At 38.5% G+C, this 18,585-nt stretch overlaps 2 protein-coding genes across 4 annotated transcripts; one reads left to right on the forward strand and one right to left on the reverse strand.

Moving 5' to 3' along the window:
* Positions 1–3,695: 3,695 nt before the first annotated feature.
* LOC115676380 (BTB/POZ domain-containing protein At4g08455) lies at positions 3,696–7,099 on the reverse strand. The gene is made up of 2 exons (XM_056311403.1): positions 6,646–7,099; positions 3,696–4,257 (listed from the first exon to the last, which is right to left on the reverse strand). The coding sequence occupies exons 1-2, from the start codon at positions 7,006–7,008 to the stop codon at positions 3,790–3,792; spliced, it is 831 nt and encodes a 276-aa protein (XP_056167378.1). The 5' UTR covers positions 7,009–7,099; the 3' UTR covers positions 3,696–3,789.
* Positions 7,100–9,060: 1,961 nt separating this feature from the next.
* Positions 9,061–16,958, forward strand: LOC115676473 (PHD finger protein EHD3). 3 transcript variants are annotated; one of them, XM_056311761.1, is made up of 7 exons: positions 9,061–9,303; positions 9,762–10,047; positions 11,653–11,889; positions 11,994–12,317; positions 14,627–14,713; positions 14,809–14,853; positions 15,615–16,958. In XM_056311761.1, exons 2-7 carry the CDS (start codon positions 9,790–9,792, stop codon positions 16,515–16,517), a joined length of 1,854 nt encoding a protein of 617 aa, XP_056167736.1. In that variant the 5' UTR covers positions 9,061–9,303; positions 9,762–9,789; the 3' UTR covers positions 16,518–16,958. The 3 variants fall into 3 exon arrangements, with proteins under 3 accessions (XP_056167736.1, XP_056167735.1, XP_030455274.2); XM_056311760.1 differs by having other exon boundaries at positions 9,768–10,047; XM_030599414.2 differs by having other exon boundaries at positions 9,062–9,303; positions 9,783–10,047.
* Positions 16,959–18,585: the final 1,627 nt, after the last annotated feature.

An 18,585-nucleotide genomic window follows, 5' to 3' on the forward strand; every position in this document is an offset into this window, starting at 1 on the left:
TGATGATGGACCAATAGTTCGGGCTAATATTCTACAAACACGAGTTTGTGAGGTCGAACCCATTTAGTGAGGAAGGCTTGTGTACATCGGTTCTAGATCTCTAGCAATTCACGGGGTTACATCGATGGGGCTTGCGTACTTGGAACTAAGGGGTTGCCAGTGTAAATGAGTAATGATCTCACCCAAATCTTACATTTGATGATAAATCAAAGCGAGTTCATTCTATCGCGAATGTGGGACCTTCATGGTGACGCCTAGAGAGAGTAGCAAAGCTAGTTGCCCGTTTCCGCCCTTATCTTCTAACAAGAAAATATCAAAAAATAAAAAAACAAAATCGATGAGAATAGAAGAAGAGCAAAATATCAAGGGAATAGCTATGTACAATTAGGTTCATAGAATAAAAATATCTATTTTATGTTGGATTCACTAGAATTGCTTATGGAATTATCCCAATAAAAAATCGATATAGCCAATATACCCTTGTGCCAGTTTTAATCATAAAACCTAATCCCTTGGCATTCTATAATAGCTAATCATCTTTTTTACAAGGTTAAAAAGAACCTAGACAATGTCGTAGTTCTTAAATAAGAGCAAGCAGGAGAATAAAACGAGTTCCCATTTTACCTTCCCTCAAGGTTTTTATTTGCGATCCAATTAGTGTAAAGACTAAAAATGCTTTGAGCGGACACTAATGAAGTAATATTTTCTTTTTCGTAACCCTTTCAAGAGGACCCTCAATAAAAGATCGGGGCTTTATATGGGTCCAATCTATGCGGGCCTCGTGAATGTCCAACAACGTACAATGTATAACTTTATAACAATACTATTTCTTGGGGAAAAGTGCCAAAAAAGTCCTAAACCTTTTGCATTAGTGCCAATTTAGTCCGTATAACTTTATAACAATACTATTTCTTGAATAATTCAAGCCACCTCTCTTTACTACCCTATCGTAATTAGACATAACTTAGTTTGAATCCTCTAGATGTGCCGAGATCGGTCCCTATAAAGTATTGTCACTCTCGCGCACTTGGAGGTAAAACTGGGCCAAAAACTCAAAACGAAGCTTCGTTTAGATGACATTAGAAGCATGTGAATCGTGGAAGGAAAAAGTAAAATAAGGACATCAAATTCACCGGTATATACTATTAAGTCAGATGTGTGATGCCCACCCATAAGCACGATATCCAGTCATATGTGATGAATTGTATCGTATCCATCTTTCAACAGTAGATTCTGACTGACCTGAAGGTAGCGTACTAGTGGCTTCAGCATTCTTGAATGATCATGAGTCTAGCAGGATCTCCACCTGCGACAGGCAGGTTCCACAGTAATCTTGGTGGAGATCTCACCATCGCACCACTTGCAACCTTAGGAGGCATTTCACATCAGGAGAATAGCTAAGTTGGGAACTTCCACAAATTTTACTCATACATTTAGTTTGATAACTTATATCATCGTTAGATCTGGAAATTTTTGATCAATTTCTTGAAAAAGATATATTCATCGTTGTGTATAAGCTTTGCTACTTTCTTTAGTCTTAATTTAGAGTTTGAATTACTCACTTGAAGCTGGCTTCAAACACTATGCCAAAGAGCGTGACCAATAAATCATTGCAAATCTCATAATTGGGTGGCACAACGGGAGCAAGAAAATCAAATTTCAAAAGTTAGCTCCAGTAAACATTGCTTCATAAAATCTCTTATGAACATCCAACGCATGCGTACTCGGACGAAGCAGCTAGTTTGTTCATAGAACACATCCAACCAAAAAGTTCCGAATTCAAAGCACAATTACACAATTCCTATTTAGGGAACCGATGGTTGGAGCTTCAGATTTTCATGTGTCTGAGCGCCTTCATGTTCCTTCTGTGTTTCATCATGTTCTTGAAAATGGTCGCAATGAGCACTCGCAGAATCAATGCAGTGGCATTGTGTTGGAGCACATCTTCCGGTCATTGAGTGATGAAGGTGGTATGGGAAAGTGCACCCAAAATGCCCTGGCACTTCGTTCTTTGATAGATTGACTATATGAAAGTCAATGTTCTGGTGCCATTACAGTTACTCTTTACGCATTGTCGCTTTAAACCTAATCTTACGTGGCTTATCTCATTTTGACTGGGGGCACCCTGTTTTCAAGATTTAAACAAGTTTAACTGTAATTAAAATGATATGTGATGCATTTGATGTATCAAATACTTTCTGAAACGTGACAGGTGATCTTAACCTATAGATTTCATTAAAGCCACCTACTAAGCATACATGAGTGGATTATTATCGAGACTTGCGCATCATCCTCGCTTTGAAAAAAAATACAAAGATTTGCAAATTGCCAAAATGGAAAAGTCGACTCTATGCGACGGTGATGACCTGTAGCAAGTCAAATTCATCTCATCAAACTTCAAGAAATTTCAAAAGACTTTTGAAAGAGGGCGTTAATTTCCTAAGAAACCTCCAAACAGTTAATTGCCCAAAGAATGGCAATTGCAAGTCTCAAGCTAATGAGATGTATCCTCTGTCTTCACTTTCGTTGAATGTCTCCTGGACGTTACTTGCATCAAAGCTCAATGACCAAAGAAAGTTTTGGGTTGGTCGTTGGCCGGAATATCCAATGTCCAATGAACTAATTGAAAGTCAAGTCAAAGTTTAGTGATATAAATGAAAAGAAAGTTTTAAAAAAATGAATATACACTAGATGAAAATAAGAACGAATTTGATGACCCTAATGTAAATCAAACCCTGAAGTGAAATGTAGTCTCTGATATTGGCAAGCATTTGGTTACTTCGAAATTTCCTAAACAGGTGTCACAATCGAGAGGTTTTTTGACAGCAAAGACCGTGTACCATCAAAGAATGCTCGACCACACCCTAGTGGAGCTTTTGGAACATTCCCAGGGATGGGCGAGGCAGTAATTATGTCGGGATTCTAGAGAGTTCTCGGCATAAATGCCGGTAGGTGATAGATGGGATCGATGCGATCTCGACCACTCGTCTAGAAATCGATCAATGGTTGTAATCCAAGACCCTCTACTATATAAATGGGTGTCCTCATTTGAATCATCCAAACAATAAGAACTATTTCCATTCTCTCTCAGAGTTTCTCTCTCTAGATTCTCTCTACAATCCGGGTGAGCGAATGAGCGATTAAGAAAAGACTTGGCCTAAGCATTCCAACGATCCAAGGAAGCTTCCACAAGGATAGATTAAGAAAAGACTTGACCTAAGCATTCCAACGATCCAAGGAAGCTTCCACAAGGAGAGTCACGAAAGCCTTTGGCTTGAAGTCTTCCACCTCCTTCAGAGTATCTGCAATGGCCGTGCACAAAGTGAAGCTGATCGGACCAAATGGGGAAGAGAATGAGTTTGACGCCCCGGATGATCTAAGAACTCCTTAAACACCCGATTCATTAAGTCCATAAAGGCAGCAGGGGCGTTCGTCAATCCGAATGGCATTACCATAAATTCATAGTGTTCATACCTCGTTCCCAAACTATCGGCCCGTGACACAAGGATCATATTTCCCTAGATCATAGTACAAATGGATACGTACTTTGAATCAATAAAAGTTCACTATTGAAGCTGAAAACACTTCAATTGGAAAACGATACCAATGAGACAATGCCGGAGGTTGTATCCTGATTAACACAAAGGCAATGAAATCTATCAACAAACCATGCAGAAAAGTTATCACTCCTGATACTTCAAACTCAAAATAACATAAAATTATTTTTCTCGTCAACAGTTACCCCGTACAAGATAAGACTATATGACCAAAATAAAAACCAAGACAAGCCTATGTCTTTGCAGAAGTATCCTTAGGTGCTGCAGTGTTTTCCTGCTTCGCAAGACATTTTTCATATATCTTCACCACGAGGGCAGGGTGCTTTTCAACGAATTCTGAATATTCTTGACATTTTCTGAGTTTATCCATATTGTCCAAGATTAACGACAAGGCGGCCTCAAGGAGAAGTTTCGCATTGTGCTGGTGTGCAAAGGCATAGTTTACAATTGAGTTGTCCCAGTTCAATTTGGATACCAAGAACTTCTCACAATAAGCTTTGAGGTGCTCCACCTGGTACTTTTCGGCCAATACTAGAAGCTCACAAGCCATTTGCTCATCGAGGCATGCTTCAGCAGAGCAAAGATAGTTGACAAATGCTCGAAGGGCATCATATGACACATCACTTATCTTAATGGTGCCGCTTCGGCTTTCTTCCATCTCATTCTCAAGCATTGCTTTAAACACTGGGGATCGGTTAGCCTGATTATAAAAACAAAACCAAAGAGGACTCAAAAAGTTGCAATGTGAGAAAATTCAATAGTTTGATAGGAGATGTTTGTGCATCTGATCAATTTTAGTCCAAGTTTTCTAAATTGAAGAAACACCTGATATGAAGAGCTTGTGAGCAAAGCTTCTTAACCATGTCCTTGCTAACGTTATCAATTACAAAACTTATGAAAACTATGTTGTGCTCACAAGTCCCCTATGCCAAGCGAAAAAACTTCATAACTCAAGCTTGTGTAATTTTCAAGTTGATAACTCCAATGAAATTACATTGCAGCAGGCAAAATGCATATCTGATGGGTCAAGAAATGCTTTAATCAAATCTTGTCAAAGAAAGTCGTAATCACTGAAGTACCCAGCGACTCAATTACCAATTATTCCACTGAACTCAACTAAGCCAAATTCCAAGCAAATAAAAAGAATCAATCATGATCTGCACAAAAAATTGAGAATCTCTCTGACTTAGATATCTAGTCCAACCAAACAAATATGGTAGTTCTAATGCCTGAATAGATGAAAGCTACTTCAAAAACTTCAAGATCAACCTAAGAGAGAGTTTAATAACAGACTAGAAAGTAAAAGAAGTAATCTGTTACTGGAAATGTCTTATGTAGGTGCAACTTTACCAACATGCAGTTCCAAAAGCAGAGGCAACCCCCGTTATCACCAGATATAATCTAGTCAGAAGCATGTACAGTGGCAGCATTTTACAGCAAGTCTCTAAATAAAGAGTGGCAGAAATTCTTATTGATTTGACCATGCACAACTATTTAATCTGCCTAAACTTTGGCATTACATCTTGAAAACTAGAGTAAACATAAGAAGGTTAAGTTTAGGCTAAAGAAGAGAGAAGACCAAGACCAATCCAAGAAATCATTGAGGCCAGAAACAAAAGAAGAAGGCGGCCCGACATACTTTTTCGAGGCCAGATCACCGAATAGATTTGTTGAATGCATATGTTTAATAAACTCATGGCGATTTAGTCGGGAATTGTCTATGGAGGAAGGAAGCGATCTAAGAGAACTCATTTGGTTAGCTTTTCTCCAGTACCCGACAATTAGGATTGTAATTGTTCGAATCATTTATTTGATCCCACACTCTATCCAAGCATCTCAGAAGAGTATTTTGCAGCAAAGCATAGTCATTAACTACAGGATGTTTGTTAGATTACATGGTTGCCACCTTGCCGAGTCTAGACTGGCTGCCTTCTACTTGATATTCTCAAGCACAAGAAGATATGAAGGCTGCCTTTTGGTGATTATATGATTGACTCAATCTCATGAGCAGGAGATAGCAAGAGGACTTTATTCAGCTATAAATAAAACAAGTACTGTTCTTAAGGAAAATGACAGCATGATGGTTTAGGATGGTGAGCTAGTGGTATAGGTGTCCTCGAGGCATCAGAAGCATTTAATCAATCAAGCCAACTCATTATCCTCAAGTGATATCACTTTTGGGGCACTCTTTGTTTCCAGACTGAAACTACCACCATATCACGGACTTAAAGTGGCAAGGGCAAAGAGTTTTCGCTGTCAACTAGTAAGCCACAGGTACCGCTGTGTTAGCACACCCATGGAGTTACCGAATTATCACACATAAAAGTCATCTTAAAGTCCAACTCCGAATTGTCCGTAGGTGTTCCCTCCTTAAATCTATTTGCACAAATTTCTCAATAACAATTGTTCAAAGGAATGCACATAAGAGCCAAACGAAGATAAAACTTCTAAAGAAATCCTCTATGAGCATTACTCTTTCACTCTCTTATAACTCCTCTCTGCCTCAACTAAAATGAAAGATCTGAGAAACCTTAATAGCTACGTTCTGACCAATCCCCTTTTTAGACCATCCATATCAAATATAAGTTCTCCCAAAAGAGTATCTTTCCTTCCATTTCTCGCTTCATTCGGGCATCATTTCACGGTCGAGCGCCTCCACTTTCCATAAATCAAGACTACCGAACAAAGGTTCAGCATACAGTGATTCTCCGCACCTTCGTCGTCCAATGACTGAAAGAAAACTCTTAAAGGAAGTGTTCCCGAATCTAATCTACCCCTTCGCGGAGAATTATTGCAAAATTTCTCCACGCCGTAATTGACCACTTATTTACCATCGAGGCACAATTTATCACCACCCTATGAGACATGCCCACAATTAGATCTTGGAGCAAGGAGCAGAACATTTACACCCACCCGCAAATTAGCTACAGAATAATCGAAGCTTAACCACTGTGCACTAAACCCTGTCGTCCCTTCTGAAATTCCCAAATTTAATAGATCAGAGCAAAAACAAAAGAAACACCCAAAATTCAAATCAAAGAAAAAACCAGCAACCAAATCAATTCACCGAGCAAAAGGCCGTGCTCACCAGAATGGCCCTGTGAGCCGGCACCGGCATGGACGGCCCGCCGTCGGGACCGTCCTCGGCGGCGACCAAGACGATGTCGGTGAACCCAGATCCACCGGAGCGGCCACCGAGCTGCTGCTGCTGGTGGTCGGTCGGAGAACACAACTTCAAGAAGGCGACCTTGGCCTCCAAGTCCCTGATCTCTCGCTTGAGCTCTTCCTCGGTCTCGCTGGCCTCCTCATAGCACTCCTTGCACGTGCCGGCGTCGCGCGTGACGTACTCCACCTTGCAGGATATGCACCGCATGGACTCGGGCTCCGAATCGGTCTCCGACTCGGTCTCCGACTCCTCCATGTGATGCTGCCTCGCGCACGGTCGCTGCATTTGCTGGGCGAGAGAGCCAATTCTTCTGCGAAACCACTTCACTTTTTCTCGTACTCATGTCATTTGCAGCGCACGTTTGTCAATGTCGGTGCAAGTTAGAACGTACTAAATGAAAAAAGAAAAAATGAAACTTATAATTATAATTAGGGAATTAATATTTCCATAACTGAAAGGATTCTACCACAACTTTTTTTCCAAATCTCTATTTTGATTTGATTAATTTCTCCCTTGAAATTCAGCCACAGTTAATTTGCACAAATATTATTAATAATTATAAAGACAGAAATACCCTCCACCAAATTGAATATGTAACCATATAAGTACAAACTTACTTTTGTTTTCTTTCCTTTTTCATTCGAAGCAATTAAAGCAAATGGCTTATGGCAATCTAATTAATTTATAATACAGCAGAATGGAAAGGTAAATTGTAACGTATTTATAGGTTATAAGAATATTGTTTAGTCAAAAGTATAGATACCTTAATTAAATGGATATATTTTTTCGACCAAAAAAAATTAAATGGATATATTTCACATAACGTGAATAAATTTCCCCCAAGTTAAATGGCAATGACTAAAATTTTGTAACCATGATTAAATTTTTCCTAGCAAGATAATTTTTATTGATCTTTTAAGGATTAAAACCTATTTTGAGCTTTATTCATAGACGTTAGTGTAGAAGAAGTTAGGATTGGAAAAGGCGTACAATTGTGTTTTTATTAGAATAAAAGATATAGCCATAACAAAGTTAGGTGATAATCGGAAAGCAAATAATGAGTAATTGACATATCACACATGTTTAGTCAAATTGATGACATAGTGACTGATGTGGTTAATTATCACAATTGAGAATCGCTTAAGTAAACCTAAGTATTAAAAACCGTTTAAATTTTTAAAGAAAGAAAAATAATGTGAAGAAAAATAGATAAATTGGAAAAGTTAACTGAAATGAAAATTAATGAAAAGGGAATTATTCAATTTTGATCTTCTTATTTGCTTTGCATTTTCATTTTCCTTTTAAGTTCTTGTACATAATAGAGTCGTCACATGATTCCGGGTTTCGACCAATTTTTTTTTGTAATGACTTGCATTTACTAATTTCATTAAATTAATTATTGGCATTGCCTATCTAATTTCACTTTTAGAAGGAAAAATAGGGAATTTAATATATAAGTATATAAGACAATTTAACGGTGGCGATATATACAAAATTAAACAACAACGATTTGATTTGGACATTCTAGGCAAATGCAATTATTGATCACTAAAGTTTGGTAACAGAATACTGTAAATTGCTGACGTAGTTAGAAAATATCAGATTAGGAAGGAACGAGTTGAACTACTTCATAGATCGTCTTCAAGAGTAAACATTTACGACGGCGCAATTTAAAATAACGACGATTCGATTTATACATTATGGGGAAATGTAATTATTGATCACTAAAGTTCAGTAGAGCACCGCCGTAAACCGTTACACATTACGGAAAAAAAAATGACGTAATTAAAAAACATCATATTAGGAAGGAACGAGTTGAACTACTTCATGGATCGCCTTCAAGATTAAACATTTACGACGGCGCAATTCAAGAAATAGAAAGCTTCTAATCATAGCGCCGTATTACTTCAAATTCGCGATGCACTCACTTCGCTACTTAATATAAAATTATGTATATTTACCTCATATATTGAAGTTATCATGTGGTTTGGCTGATAATAACATTATAACACACACAAAAATAAAACCTATGTAGGCTTCCCCAAGGGTCCCAAATCAATAGATAGAATTCATGAATTATACATGATCTGTCTCTCTTACAAGTCTGGCCTTTGACCGCTCCCTATGGGTGGCCAGGAGCGCCACGTGGCGGTGGTGCTTAACCGGGAAGTTCAAACCAATTTCACCCCCAAGATCCAAGCACAGCGCAATAAGATGGACAAAATAATAACTGAACTACCGAAAAAAGAAATGGGCATTTACAAGAAAAGAGAATCCGTTTAGAGAAATAGATTACAGCACAGATCCACCACGCACCTCCCTTCTTTCCCTTATGGCCGAAAACCGGAAAACGAAAAGGAGGAAACCAAAAAGCGGTTTCCATTTTCCATATACTCTTTTTATTTCCGAAAAAAACAATATCGGCCGAAGCGAAGCGGGGATAAAAACGGAAGAAGGGAGAGAGGAAAATGCAGTTGAAGTTGCAGAGAGAGAGAGAGGCCCAGGAACTGAAAAGCGAAGTACCAGTTACAAAACTTTCTCCTCCTGAAGATTCAACCCCCGCCCTCCGAGGACGCGAAGGTGAGAAAGTTCTCTCCTTTCTTCCATGTTACTGTGCTCGTCAAACTGCCCCTGCTCGTTTCGGTTCATGGGTGGAGTTTGTGGTTGCTGGGACGAATTGTGGTTCATCTGGGTTTTGTCAATACATCATGCATTGGTTCCTGCATCGCTTTCTGCCAAGTTTTTCGAGTTTCTAACTCAAATTAACGCATTTCGTGAATTGGGTCTTCGTTTGAATTGAATGAGAAGACGTGGTTGCGGCGAACTTGGCATGGTACTGCGAAATGTGAATTTTTGTTCTCTGCTTGAAGTGTTCTTTTTTGTTGCTGGGAAGAGCAATAGGATGAATAGACCGGCTGAATTTTCTGGATATTGATGGAATTAGGTATTTTTTTCATTGGAAACGTGTGAATGTATTGACTTTTGCTTTGGAAATTTGAAGTTTGAGGTTTTCCCTTGAGCCCTAATCTGACGCTTAGGGTTAGGAGTTCTGGATTCAGGTTTCCAATGGGTGATGATGACAATGGCATAGAGGGAGGGAAACCTGTCTTGGCCAGCAACCGCGATGCCGAGAGTTCTTGTTTGAGGGGTGGGAAAATGAGTAATGGTTTTGCCAATGGCCACGATAGTGATGTGGCCGAAGGGAGTTCAGGCGGTAGTGAGTGTGTTCGGACTTACAAGAGGCGAAAACAAGTGAAATTGGAAAGTAAAAGTGGAGAGGATGAGAGAGCTACCTCGGGAGCTTCAACTATTTCGGCAAACCAGGTTTGTCCTGTACCTTTATTCTATCTGTTGTCACAGATTTATTGTCTGTGCTGCACATGGAATGTCTCAACCTAATTTTGCCAGTACCTGTACTTACATTTTTTTCTTCTTATCAAGTAAAAATGATGCACATACTATGATAGTTTGAAAATTGTTTGTCGGGGTAGAGAGTTGGAATTCAGTTGGTGCATTATAGATGAAATCTATATGAAAATTTGTTACATTTGTTGTTCTGATGAATGATCATTGCATGTCATTATTCTCCAAAGGGTTTATTTATCAGGTCATATAAGTGGGTTTTGGGAGCTCATTGGGATTGGTTGGGCTATCTTAGTTCTGATTGTGATGGAATGATTTTGAGGAGAATTTCTTGAAGCTGCATATGCTAATGGTGCTACTAGTTAGTATTTTAGTTTTGAAGATCTTAGTATGGTTTAAGGTACAGCGGTAGAGAAGAATTTCATATCGATGAGGAAGGAGGGGTTTCTTAGTCTTAATAATCTTTTTCCTACAACAATTGGAGATATTCAGATGATTATTGATCACTTTGGCTTTGGGGAGTAATTTTCATTTTACTAGCGAAAGCCGTTTCAGAGGTTTGGTACCATCCATTTGAGTATTTTTGGTTGCTCTATTATAGGGACCAAACTCAAAACTTTGCTATCTGACCTCAGAGTTCACTGGTATATTTTCTTTTGGTTGTTTTGTTAGTTAAAGAAATTTTTAAGCATGAAAATACTGCCTTCTACGTGTTTGAGAAGGCACTTTTGCTGGTGAAAAATCCTCTAATGGACAGTTAGAAGTTATGTGGGAAGTGTAACATAGGCTGACAGAAATTTATTTTCTTGCTCTTGATGAAGTGTTTTTATTTTTAAAGATCAAAGAGGAAAAATAATTTTTTTTTCATCTCTTCGTTCTTGAATTTTTGATTGAGACTTAATTTATGACTTACAAGTCTTCAGTGCCTTTCCATCTCAGGGTTGCAGCTCCTTTTTGTACTCCGTGCTTTCCTTTCATTTGAAGTAACTTACCCTTTGATGATTCCATGACTTCTAGTGCAGACATTTACTTTTTAGTAACACTTTAAATTTTGATCTTTGTAATGGTCTTCTCATTAGGTGATTTGAAGCCTTGGTTGAGATGGATGTTATCTAAATGTTTCTGCATATAAAACTTTTTCTATGTCTCTACAACTTATACTATTGAGTAAAGCTATTTTATTAGTTAGTTGTGGCTTTGTTAACCAATAGAAAAAGATAGCTAACTATAACTTGAATAACTTTTTCCAAAGCTTCTCAGATTAGGTTAGCATGTAACAGATTCACAGCTAAATGAATAAGTTTTCCTGCCCCATGGCCCAGTCTGCAGACTTGCAGGGTGTCCTGGATTGATTTTTGTCATGCTTAGGTGGGACAGCTGTCTTGAACAAGTGGTGGTGTTTATTGCTTTCTGCATACTATTAAGACACTTCCCAGAAGTTTGATGAAATAATACATGCAAGTCATTTGGTTTGAATGTAATTGAAAGAACCGTGACTTTGCCTGGTTAGATTTTGATTTATGGTGCTTATAGTCTTCTCTCGGATGCTTATTTGGTTTGTTGTAGATTTTAAGGGAACCAATAGCTGGAGCTTCAGAGTTTCACGTATCTGAGCAGCTTCATGTTCCTTCTGCGGTCCATCATGCTGTTGAAAATGATCGCAATGAGCACTCACAGAGCCAATGCAGTAGCATTGTGTTGGAGCACATATTCCAGTCGTTGAGTGATGAAGGTGGTATAGGACGGTGCATCCAAAATGCCCTGGCGCGTCATGCTACAGAAATTGATAATATGAAAGTCAAGGTTCTGTTGCCATCAAAACTACTATTTACGTATCGTCCCTTACATCTAATCCTACATTGCTTATCTCATTTTAACTGGTGGCCGCTTTTTTGGTTTCTAAGCAGGATACTCAGTTGAAAGATCAGTATAGGCTGGGCACCTCTACCCAAGCTACAGGGATGCAGAATGGAATTGCTGCCAAGGGTGCCGACCTTACATCTAAGGCCTCTATGAATGGATCTAATCATGAGATGATCACCGAACTGAGTCAATGTGCATTTTACAACATAATAATTTCAGGAAAGTTCAGCCAATTATGCAAGCTTCTCTGTGAAAACTTTCCAGAAACAAAGATTGACAGGGTGTTGGATTTTCGCCTCATTAACTCACGGATGAAGGAGGGAGCTTATGAACAGTCCCAAGTGCTTTTCTCTTCGGACATGTTACAGGTATCATACCATTGGTAGAACAGATGTATTGCTAATTGCAGCAAAGTATCTTGACATGAACGTGTTGACGCGTTTCATGTGAGACTGTTCAATATATATGTTGGCAAATCGATATGTGGTCTCATGCTATACACTAAGAAATCCTTCAATTGTTTAAAATTGCAGTCCTTCTGCTATATCTTTTGGTTGTTTGATGTACTGAAAGAATTTCCACTTCGTATGCTCTGTCACATTGACTTTAGCTGACCAGTAACTGCTTTGGATGTAGTTGATTGAATATCAAATTTGGAGAGGAATTTGCACTTCTTTTGGTTGTCTTCCTCTTCTGTGAGCAGTGCTCAAAGCTGATCTAGTATGGATTCTTTCTGCTGGTCAACAGCTGAGAAGCTTAGACAGCTATTTGTCATTATCACGTACATCCACTCCTTTTGTTTTCTAAAACTAAATGAACTTTTGACCATTCATTATTTAGCTTAAATTCCGATTGATTTTAGTGCTTGATATTGGGAGAATTCTCTATTTGCTTAAGATTTTTTTGGATAGAAACAATATTTTTTTTTCTCCTTCCCTTCTTACTAGATAGAATATTCAATGTTTTTCACCTGGCAGAATAACAGTAAAATCCAGATATGCCTTATAAAGATCGGTTGCATTCTAAAGAATCGTTTCTCCAATTCTCTGGGGCCTTTGTAACTGTGGTGCCAACATGCAACAGCTGGGATATGCATTACTGGTGTTTTTTTCCGTGATGAAACCCTTCTTTGCGATCTTCCTTCCAATGTGTCACTACCATCTTTTTTCCTCTGATGTCCTAAGTGAGTTATATCTAGATTAAGTAAATTGTCAAGCTTCTATTTAAGGTTTTTACATTCTTAAATCTCTGTCTCCGAGTAGCAGCTCAAGTTTCGAACTTAAGGTTCAATTTATATAGGTCAACATAAATGTAGTCTTTGTCAGAACCAGCTACAGTTTTCTGCTATGCGTTGCACCTTCTGTGCTGTAGAATTGTAGGGGGTCTTACATTGAACCCAATGGATTGCATTTTTCCATGTCTTTTTAAAAAATTCGAAGCATATTTTCAATCTCTTTATATTCTTGTAAACTTAAGTTGTGGTTCTATAATGCAAAATGAAGGTCCCATGTTGGTATAGATGAATGTCCAGTGTAAAACAATTGATGATTTTGTTTACAAACGCAACTTTTTTTTGTACAACTTTCAGAGAGAATCTAGTCATGAAACATAAATTGTTACATTTTGACTGGGTCATGACTTCAGATTATTATAGTACTTTCTTTATTGCTGTAAGATTAGATTTAAATTAAGTCTTTGAGAAGATATTCGAAGGAAATGCCTTGGTATAGTAGCTTTAATGGATTTGCTGGGATGTATAGGAGAATGGAAGGTAATTGTAGTGAGCTGTGATGATCTAAAGGGTGGGAAAGCTGCCAGTTGAAAATGTACTACTCATGCAGGAGCTATGTAGAAGAGTCCGCTGGAAGTCGAACTTTTACGACACGTTATAGTCCCATTCATGTCATTTTTCTGTAGAGTCAGATTAATAAGGATCTGCTCTATGTTAGAGACAGCGTAAACAGAGTGCATTGCAGTTGATTTTATTGAAGCTCAAACTCTTTTTTCTGAGTTACATTTTGTAAATCCTTTGCCTAATAGTGTCTGAACTCCAAAGGGTGGTTCTGTTGAATGTATGCTTCAGGAAGGATTTTCAGTTTTATCCTTTATTTTAATCTTGGCTTCTTTCCTGTCCCTTTCCTGTCAGTGGCTTGTGAAATTTCTTTAATGCCATTACCACTGACATTTGAACAATGTCAGATAGATATACCACTGCACTATACTTGGAAAATTTGGTTGTCTGCTGAAAGTTTTACTTGGAAGTAGCTCCAATATGTGATTTAATTAAATTATTAGGGTAATTCACTTGATATGTTTGCTGCAATGAAGGTACTAAGCCGATTCCAAAATTGAACACTTGCGAAGAATAGTTGGGTCCTAAGTGCAGTTACTACTGCATGCTCTTCTAAGGTTTCTCCATTGGATACGACATTTTATGTCCTTGGTGCTTTGTTCTTCCCTAGATTCTTTTGAGTTACTTCATTCTTCGTGACTTCTGATGTTTGTTCTTGAGCATCTTGATTTGGATGTGTGATCTGTGCCAGTTCTTCGAATATCTGTTGCAGTTTTTGATTCATAGTAGCGGACTTCTAAACTTCCTATTATCTAACTTGTATGCTAAAAGTTACCCTGTTGTATAAGCTGCATGGCATATCTTAAACCTGGTAAAACTTTGCAGGTTTGGAGGAAGCTTGAAGAGATTGGCACCGAATTAGCTTCTTTGGCAAAGAGTCTCACTGACATATCTAAGGAGTATTGCAAATATGTGAGATTGTCGTAGTATTTTGAAATATGTATTTCAACAGTCTTTGCTGTCATTTTTTCTTCCAAGGTAAGTCTGAAGTTCTCTTTTTCTCCCAGGGGGCAAATGCAGACAAAAGCTCTTCTGATGGTGGAAAATTTGAGGTAACTTTTTCTGAATTGCCGTGTAAATTTTTTGGGTGCATTTTGCTGGTGCAGGTGCATAAATATATTGGACTAAGTTTTTCAAATAATTATCTTTGTAGATTAGATTTTTCCATTCTGTATTTTCTGTACACAAACAGACTGACAGAAGATGCTTAAAGCACGATGAATCACTTCCTCAATTTCCATGTTTGCTAAGAAATGGCATTTATGTGGATTCGTTATATGGGAGTCTTTCGTGCATGCTGTAATTCTGTATAATTGGAGGCCATGGATTTGTTAAGCCTTTCGTGCATGTTGTAATTCTGTATGATTGGAGGCCATTGAATTTTTTTCATTCTTTGATCTGGACCAGTGAATACATCCTTTTCTAACTGTTTTCAACTTTGCTTTGTTGTTTTGCACAAAACATTAGTGTTTGCGGGTTAGGGTGGTGTATTGATGTTGCTATCTGACTTTTTTCTGTCACTGTTTGCTTTTTATTTTCTTTTGTACTTTCACTGCTATTGTATTCCTTTTGTAATCTTTGATGCCTCTATCTAGGAGATTAGCTTGTGTAGTTTGTGAATTAGAAACTTATTGATGAATCTAATAGTTTGTTCACCTTGATGTTTTATGGTATTTGCACTACGTGATTAGTATATCTAGAGCTTTAGCAGAAGCCATTATCAGGATCTTATTGAATCTTCTCGGACCTGAGTTCTTGAAATGATGATTTGTCAATCCTGATTATGACTTGACAAGTCGTTTATATTGAATAGGTCTCTGGTAGGAATACTCTCGTTGATGCTAAATTGGAGCAAACAGAGGAATGTGGTGCATATAATGTTAGCATCTGTCGGCATTGTGAACTGAAGGCAGATGGAATGGAATGTTTAGTTTGTGATTCATGCGAGGAAATATACCATGTCTCTTGCATTGAGCCTGCAGTGAAAGAGATTCCACCTAGAAGTTGGTACTGTGCTAGTTGCACGGAAAGTGGAATCACGTCTCCTCATGAGAACTGTGTTGTCTGCGAGAGATTGAATGCTTCCAGGAGTGCCGTCAATGGGTTTGCTGATGAAGAAGCTCTTACCACGATGGAAGATGCAAATTGCAGCTCAGATTTGGGGATTAACCCATTTGAAGAGACCCAAATCTCGAGTACCTGCAAAATATGCGGGAACGAGATTGAAAACGGGGATAAGTTCAGGATGTGCGAGCATCCTTTTTGTCCCAGTAAGTATTATCATAGGAGGTGCTTGACAACTAAGCAGTCGAAGTCTTACAGTTCCCGTTGGTACTGTCCTTCTTGTTTGTGTAGAGCCTGCCTCACAGATCGAGATGATGATAAGATTGTTTTGTGTGATGGTTGTGATCAAGCTTATCATATCTACTGCATGAAACCGCCACGCACCTCAATTCCAAGGGGAAAATGGTTTTGTAGAAAATGTGACGCTGGGATTCAAGCAATACGCAGGGCAAAGAAGGCATATGAGAATATTGAAAATAAACAGAGGAGGAAAGTTGTAGAGAACGGGGAATGCCGGACACCGGACAAGAAGCCAAACGAGAAAGGTGAAGAGGATACGGACAAAGGTAGAGGTGGAATGGACATGCTTTTAATTGCGGCCAACACTCTAAATTACGAGGAGAAATTGGCTGGTGTAGAGATGAATTGTTGAGAACTTGATATGGTTGACTTTGTCTCGGGAGGAGCAGTATCATTGATTGAGTCGTAGTTTTGTAACTCTAGCAACCAATTTTCTGAAAATGTGCATTTAGGATGATCAGTGATATTCAGGAGTTTTTGTGGGGTCTTGCTGACTTCTGGTTGCGCAACATTGGGTGGCATATCATTGTGAAAGCTGTGCATTATCTGACAGTAGCTCTCAATTCAACGACAACGGAATATGAAGGTGATGAGGAAATAGTGCTAACTCTTTTGTTGTTTTTGTTCTAGCAACAGCTGTTGTAGTTTCCGAAGCTTGTACCCTGTTGTGCATTTAGTTGTACCATGATAGCATCAAAAAGCTGATTACTCCCTGAGATATGTTGTAACAGAATAACTGTCCAGCTACATTTTTTCCTTCAACATCAAGAAGAGTAAGCTCTTTTTTTTCCCCCCTTGAGACATCAACCTGTGAATTTACATTTCTGATCTTGGTGGAGACACTGCTTTGTTGCTCACCCCCGTGATACAGAATTCTTGTAGCGTGGAAGTTCTACTCTACGCGTGGTACTTCAATATCATGGACCCAGTCTCTCAATAAAATGCAACAATGTCCATTTTATGCGTGCTCTCTTTGTCACTCTCTTTGATATTCATGATAGTGAGGCTAAGTTCATGTTGCAGTGAAGCCATGTTGTGAGGGTGGTCAACTGCAATTAATTTTAAGAGTTGCTTGCTTTGGATCCTTCCAGTTTATGCAAATCTGACATTTTTCTGCTGTTGGGTCTGCGCTCTTTTTGCCTTATTGATTCATGGCTCAGGTATTCAAAAGTGAAACAGTGCATATTCTTTTGTCTGGTGAATTGTTCTCAATTGAGATCTTGTAGCGGTGCTTGTGCTTGCGGTAGCAGGGTTTTAGCCCCTCCTGCTTTCCTTCTCCGTTGTGTCATGTCGATATAAGTACGTAGCGTCCAAGGAAGACTAAGCTCACTTTCAAGGAACTACATTCATAATTACCCATGTCTGTGAAGAGTAAAATATAAAATACTTTCTCTAATTAATCTTTTTTTTTTTTCAAGTTTTAACTTGACAAAAGACAGAATACGGATATTCTTTTGGAAGTACCCTTTCTAATTTATCCTTTTTTCAAGCATAATCTCAACAGCAGATAAATTTTTCATATACCTTTCTTTTTATCTGTTTTAGTTATGGGTCATGTGTGAACATTCCGTCATCTCCGGTTTCTTTATATATATAATAGATTAGTTATTACTTCTCTATCATGGATCCCTAAATGTTTTAAAGAAAATTATTTTGTGATGAGTATCTGATAATGGATAATTGATACCTATTATAATTAAACAAATTTTTTGATGGATCTTTTAGAGTGAACCCGGCCAAAGTACGGGCGTGCTAACTAGCTTTGTATTAAATCTAAGGATGAGAAATTGTGGATGAGGCCGCCGGGAATCAGTATTCAGCAATGTTCCTTTCAAAATGTCAACCCAACTTCAGTTAATTCTGCTTGCGCCATCCTCGTTGGCTTGACCGACTCGTTCCAAGTCCCACTTGATCAGCTTCAGCCCTGGTCTTTGCTATGTCCTGACCTTTTCTTCACTCGTTATGCTACGATCTTTGACCAATCGGGTTTTGTTTACACTGCCAATTGCTGGCCCTCCTCGCGTCATCAACTGTCTGTAACTTCAGCTTTGTCACCACTGCACTGCCTGCGGGTTTCTTTGTTAGCTGGTCTTATAAAATCCGTTTGCTAAATCAATTCTGGTACTTCAACAATCTGTCTGTAACATCGGCTGTGGGCTTAAAGCCCTGCAAATTTGCCGTGCTCAAATCTTACGGTCGATGATTACAAGTTTTAGATCGAACGGCCAACGACATGCACGACCCCACAGCTGACAAAGAAAATGCTTGGATCCGTTGTCGGACAAGGCCATCCGCAATTTTCATATGCACGAGCTCACGGTAGGGGGATTTGTGGTTTGTATGTGATTTACTTGTTTATATATTCACTCGATACCGTATGATTAATTAGTAATGATGTAATCACCGCAAAGTCAATCTAT

Source organism: Syzygium oleosum, unplaced genomic scaffold (genome assembly GCF_021117445.2).
Source record: "Syzygium oleosum isolate NSW1041296 unplaced genomic scaffold, Sole_v2.1 Sole_v2.05, whole genome shotgun sequence".
Lineage (NCBI taxonomy): Eukaryota > Viridiplantae > Streptophyta > Magnoliopsida > Myrtales > Myrtaceae > Syzygium > Syzygium oleosum.

Bases quoted from the DNA above. Each gene is read 5' to 3' on its own strand.
- LOC115676380 (XM_056311403.1), bottom strand. From the start codon at position 7,008: ATGCAGCGACCGTGCGCGAGGCAGCATCACATGGAGGAGTCGGAGACC. The intron at 4,258-6,645 runs GTGAGCACGGCC...TTTTATAATCAG, and splicing joins CGGCTCACAGGGCCATTCTG to GCTAACCGATCCCCAGTGTT.
- LOC115676473 (XM_056311761.1), top strand. From the start codon at position 9,790: ATGGGTGATGATGACAATGGCATAGAGGGAGGGAAACCTGTCTTGGCC. The intron at 10,048-11,652 runs GTTTGTCCTGTA...GGTTTGTTGTAG, and splicing joins CAACTATTTCGGCAAACCAG to ATTTTAAGGGAACCAATAGC. The intron at 11,890-11,993 runs GTTCTGTTGCCA...GTTTCTAAGCAG, and splicing joins TTGATAATATGAAAGTCAAG to GATACTCAGTTGAAAGATCA.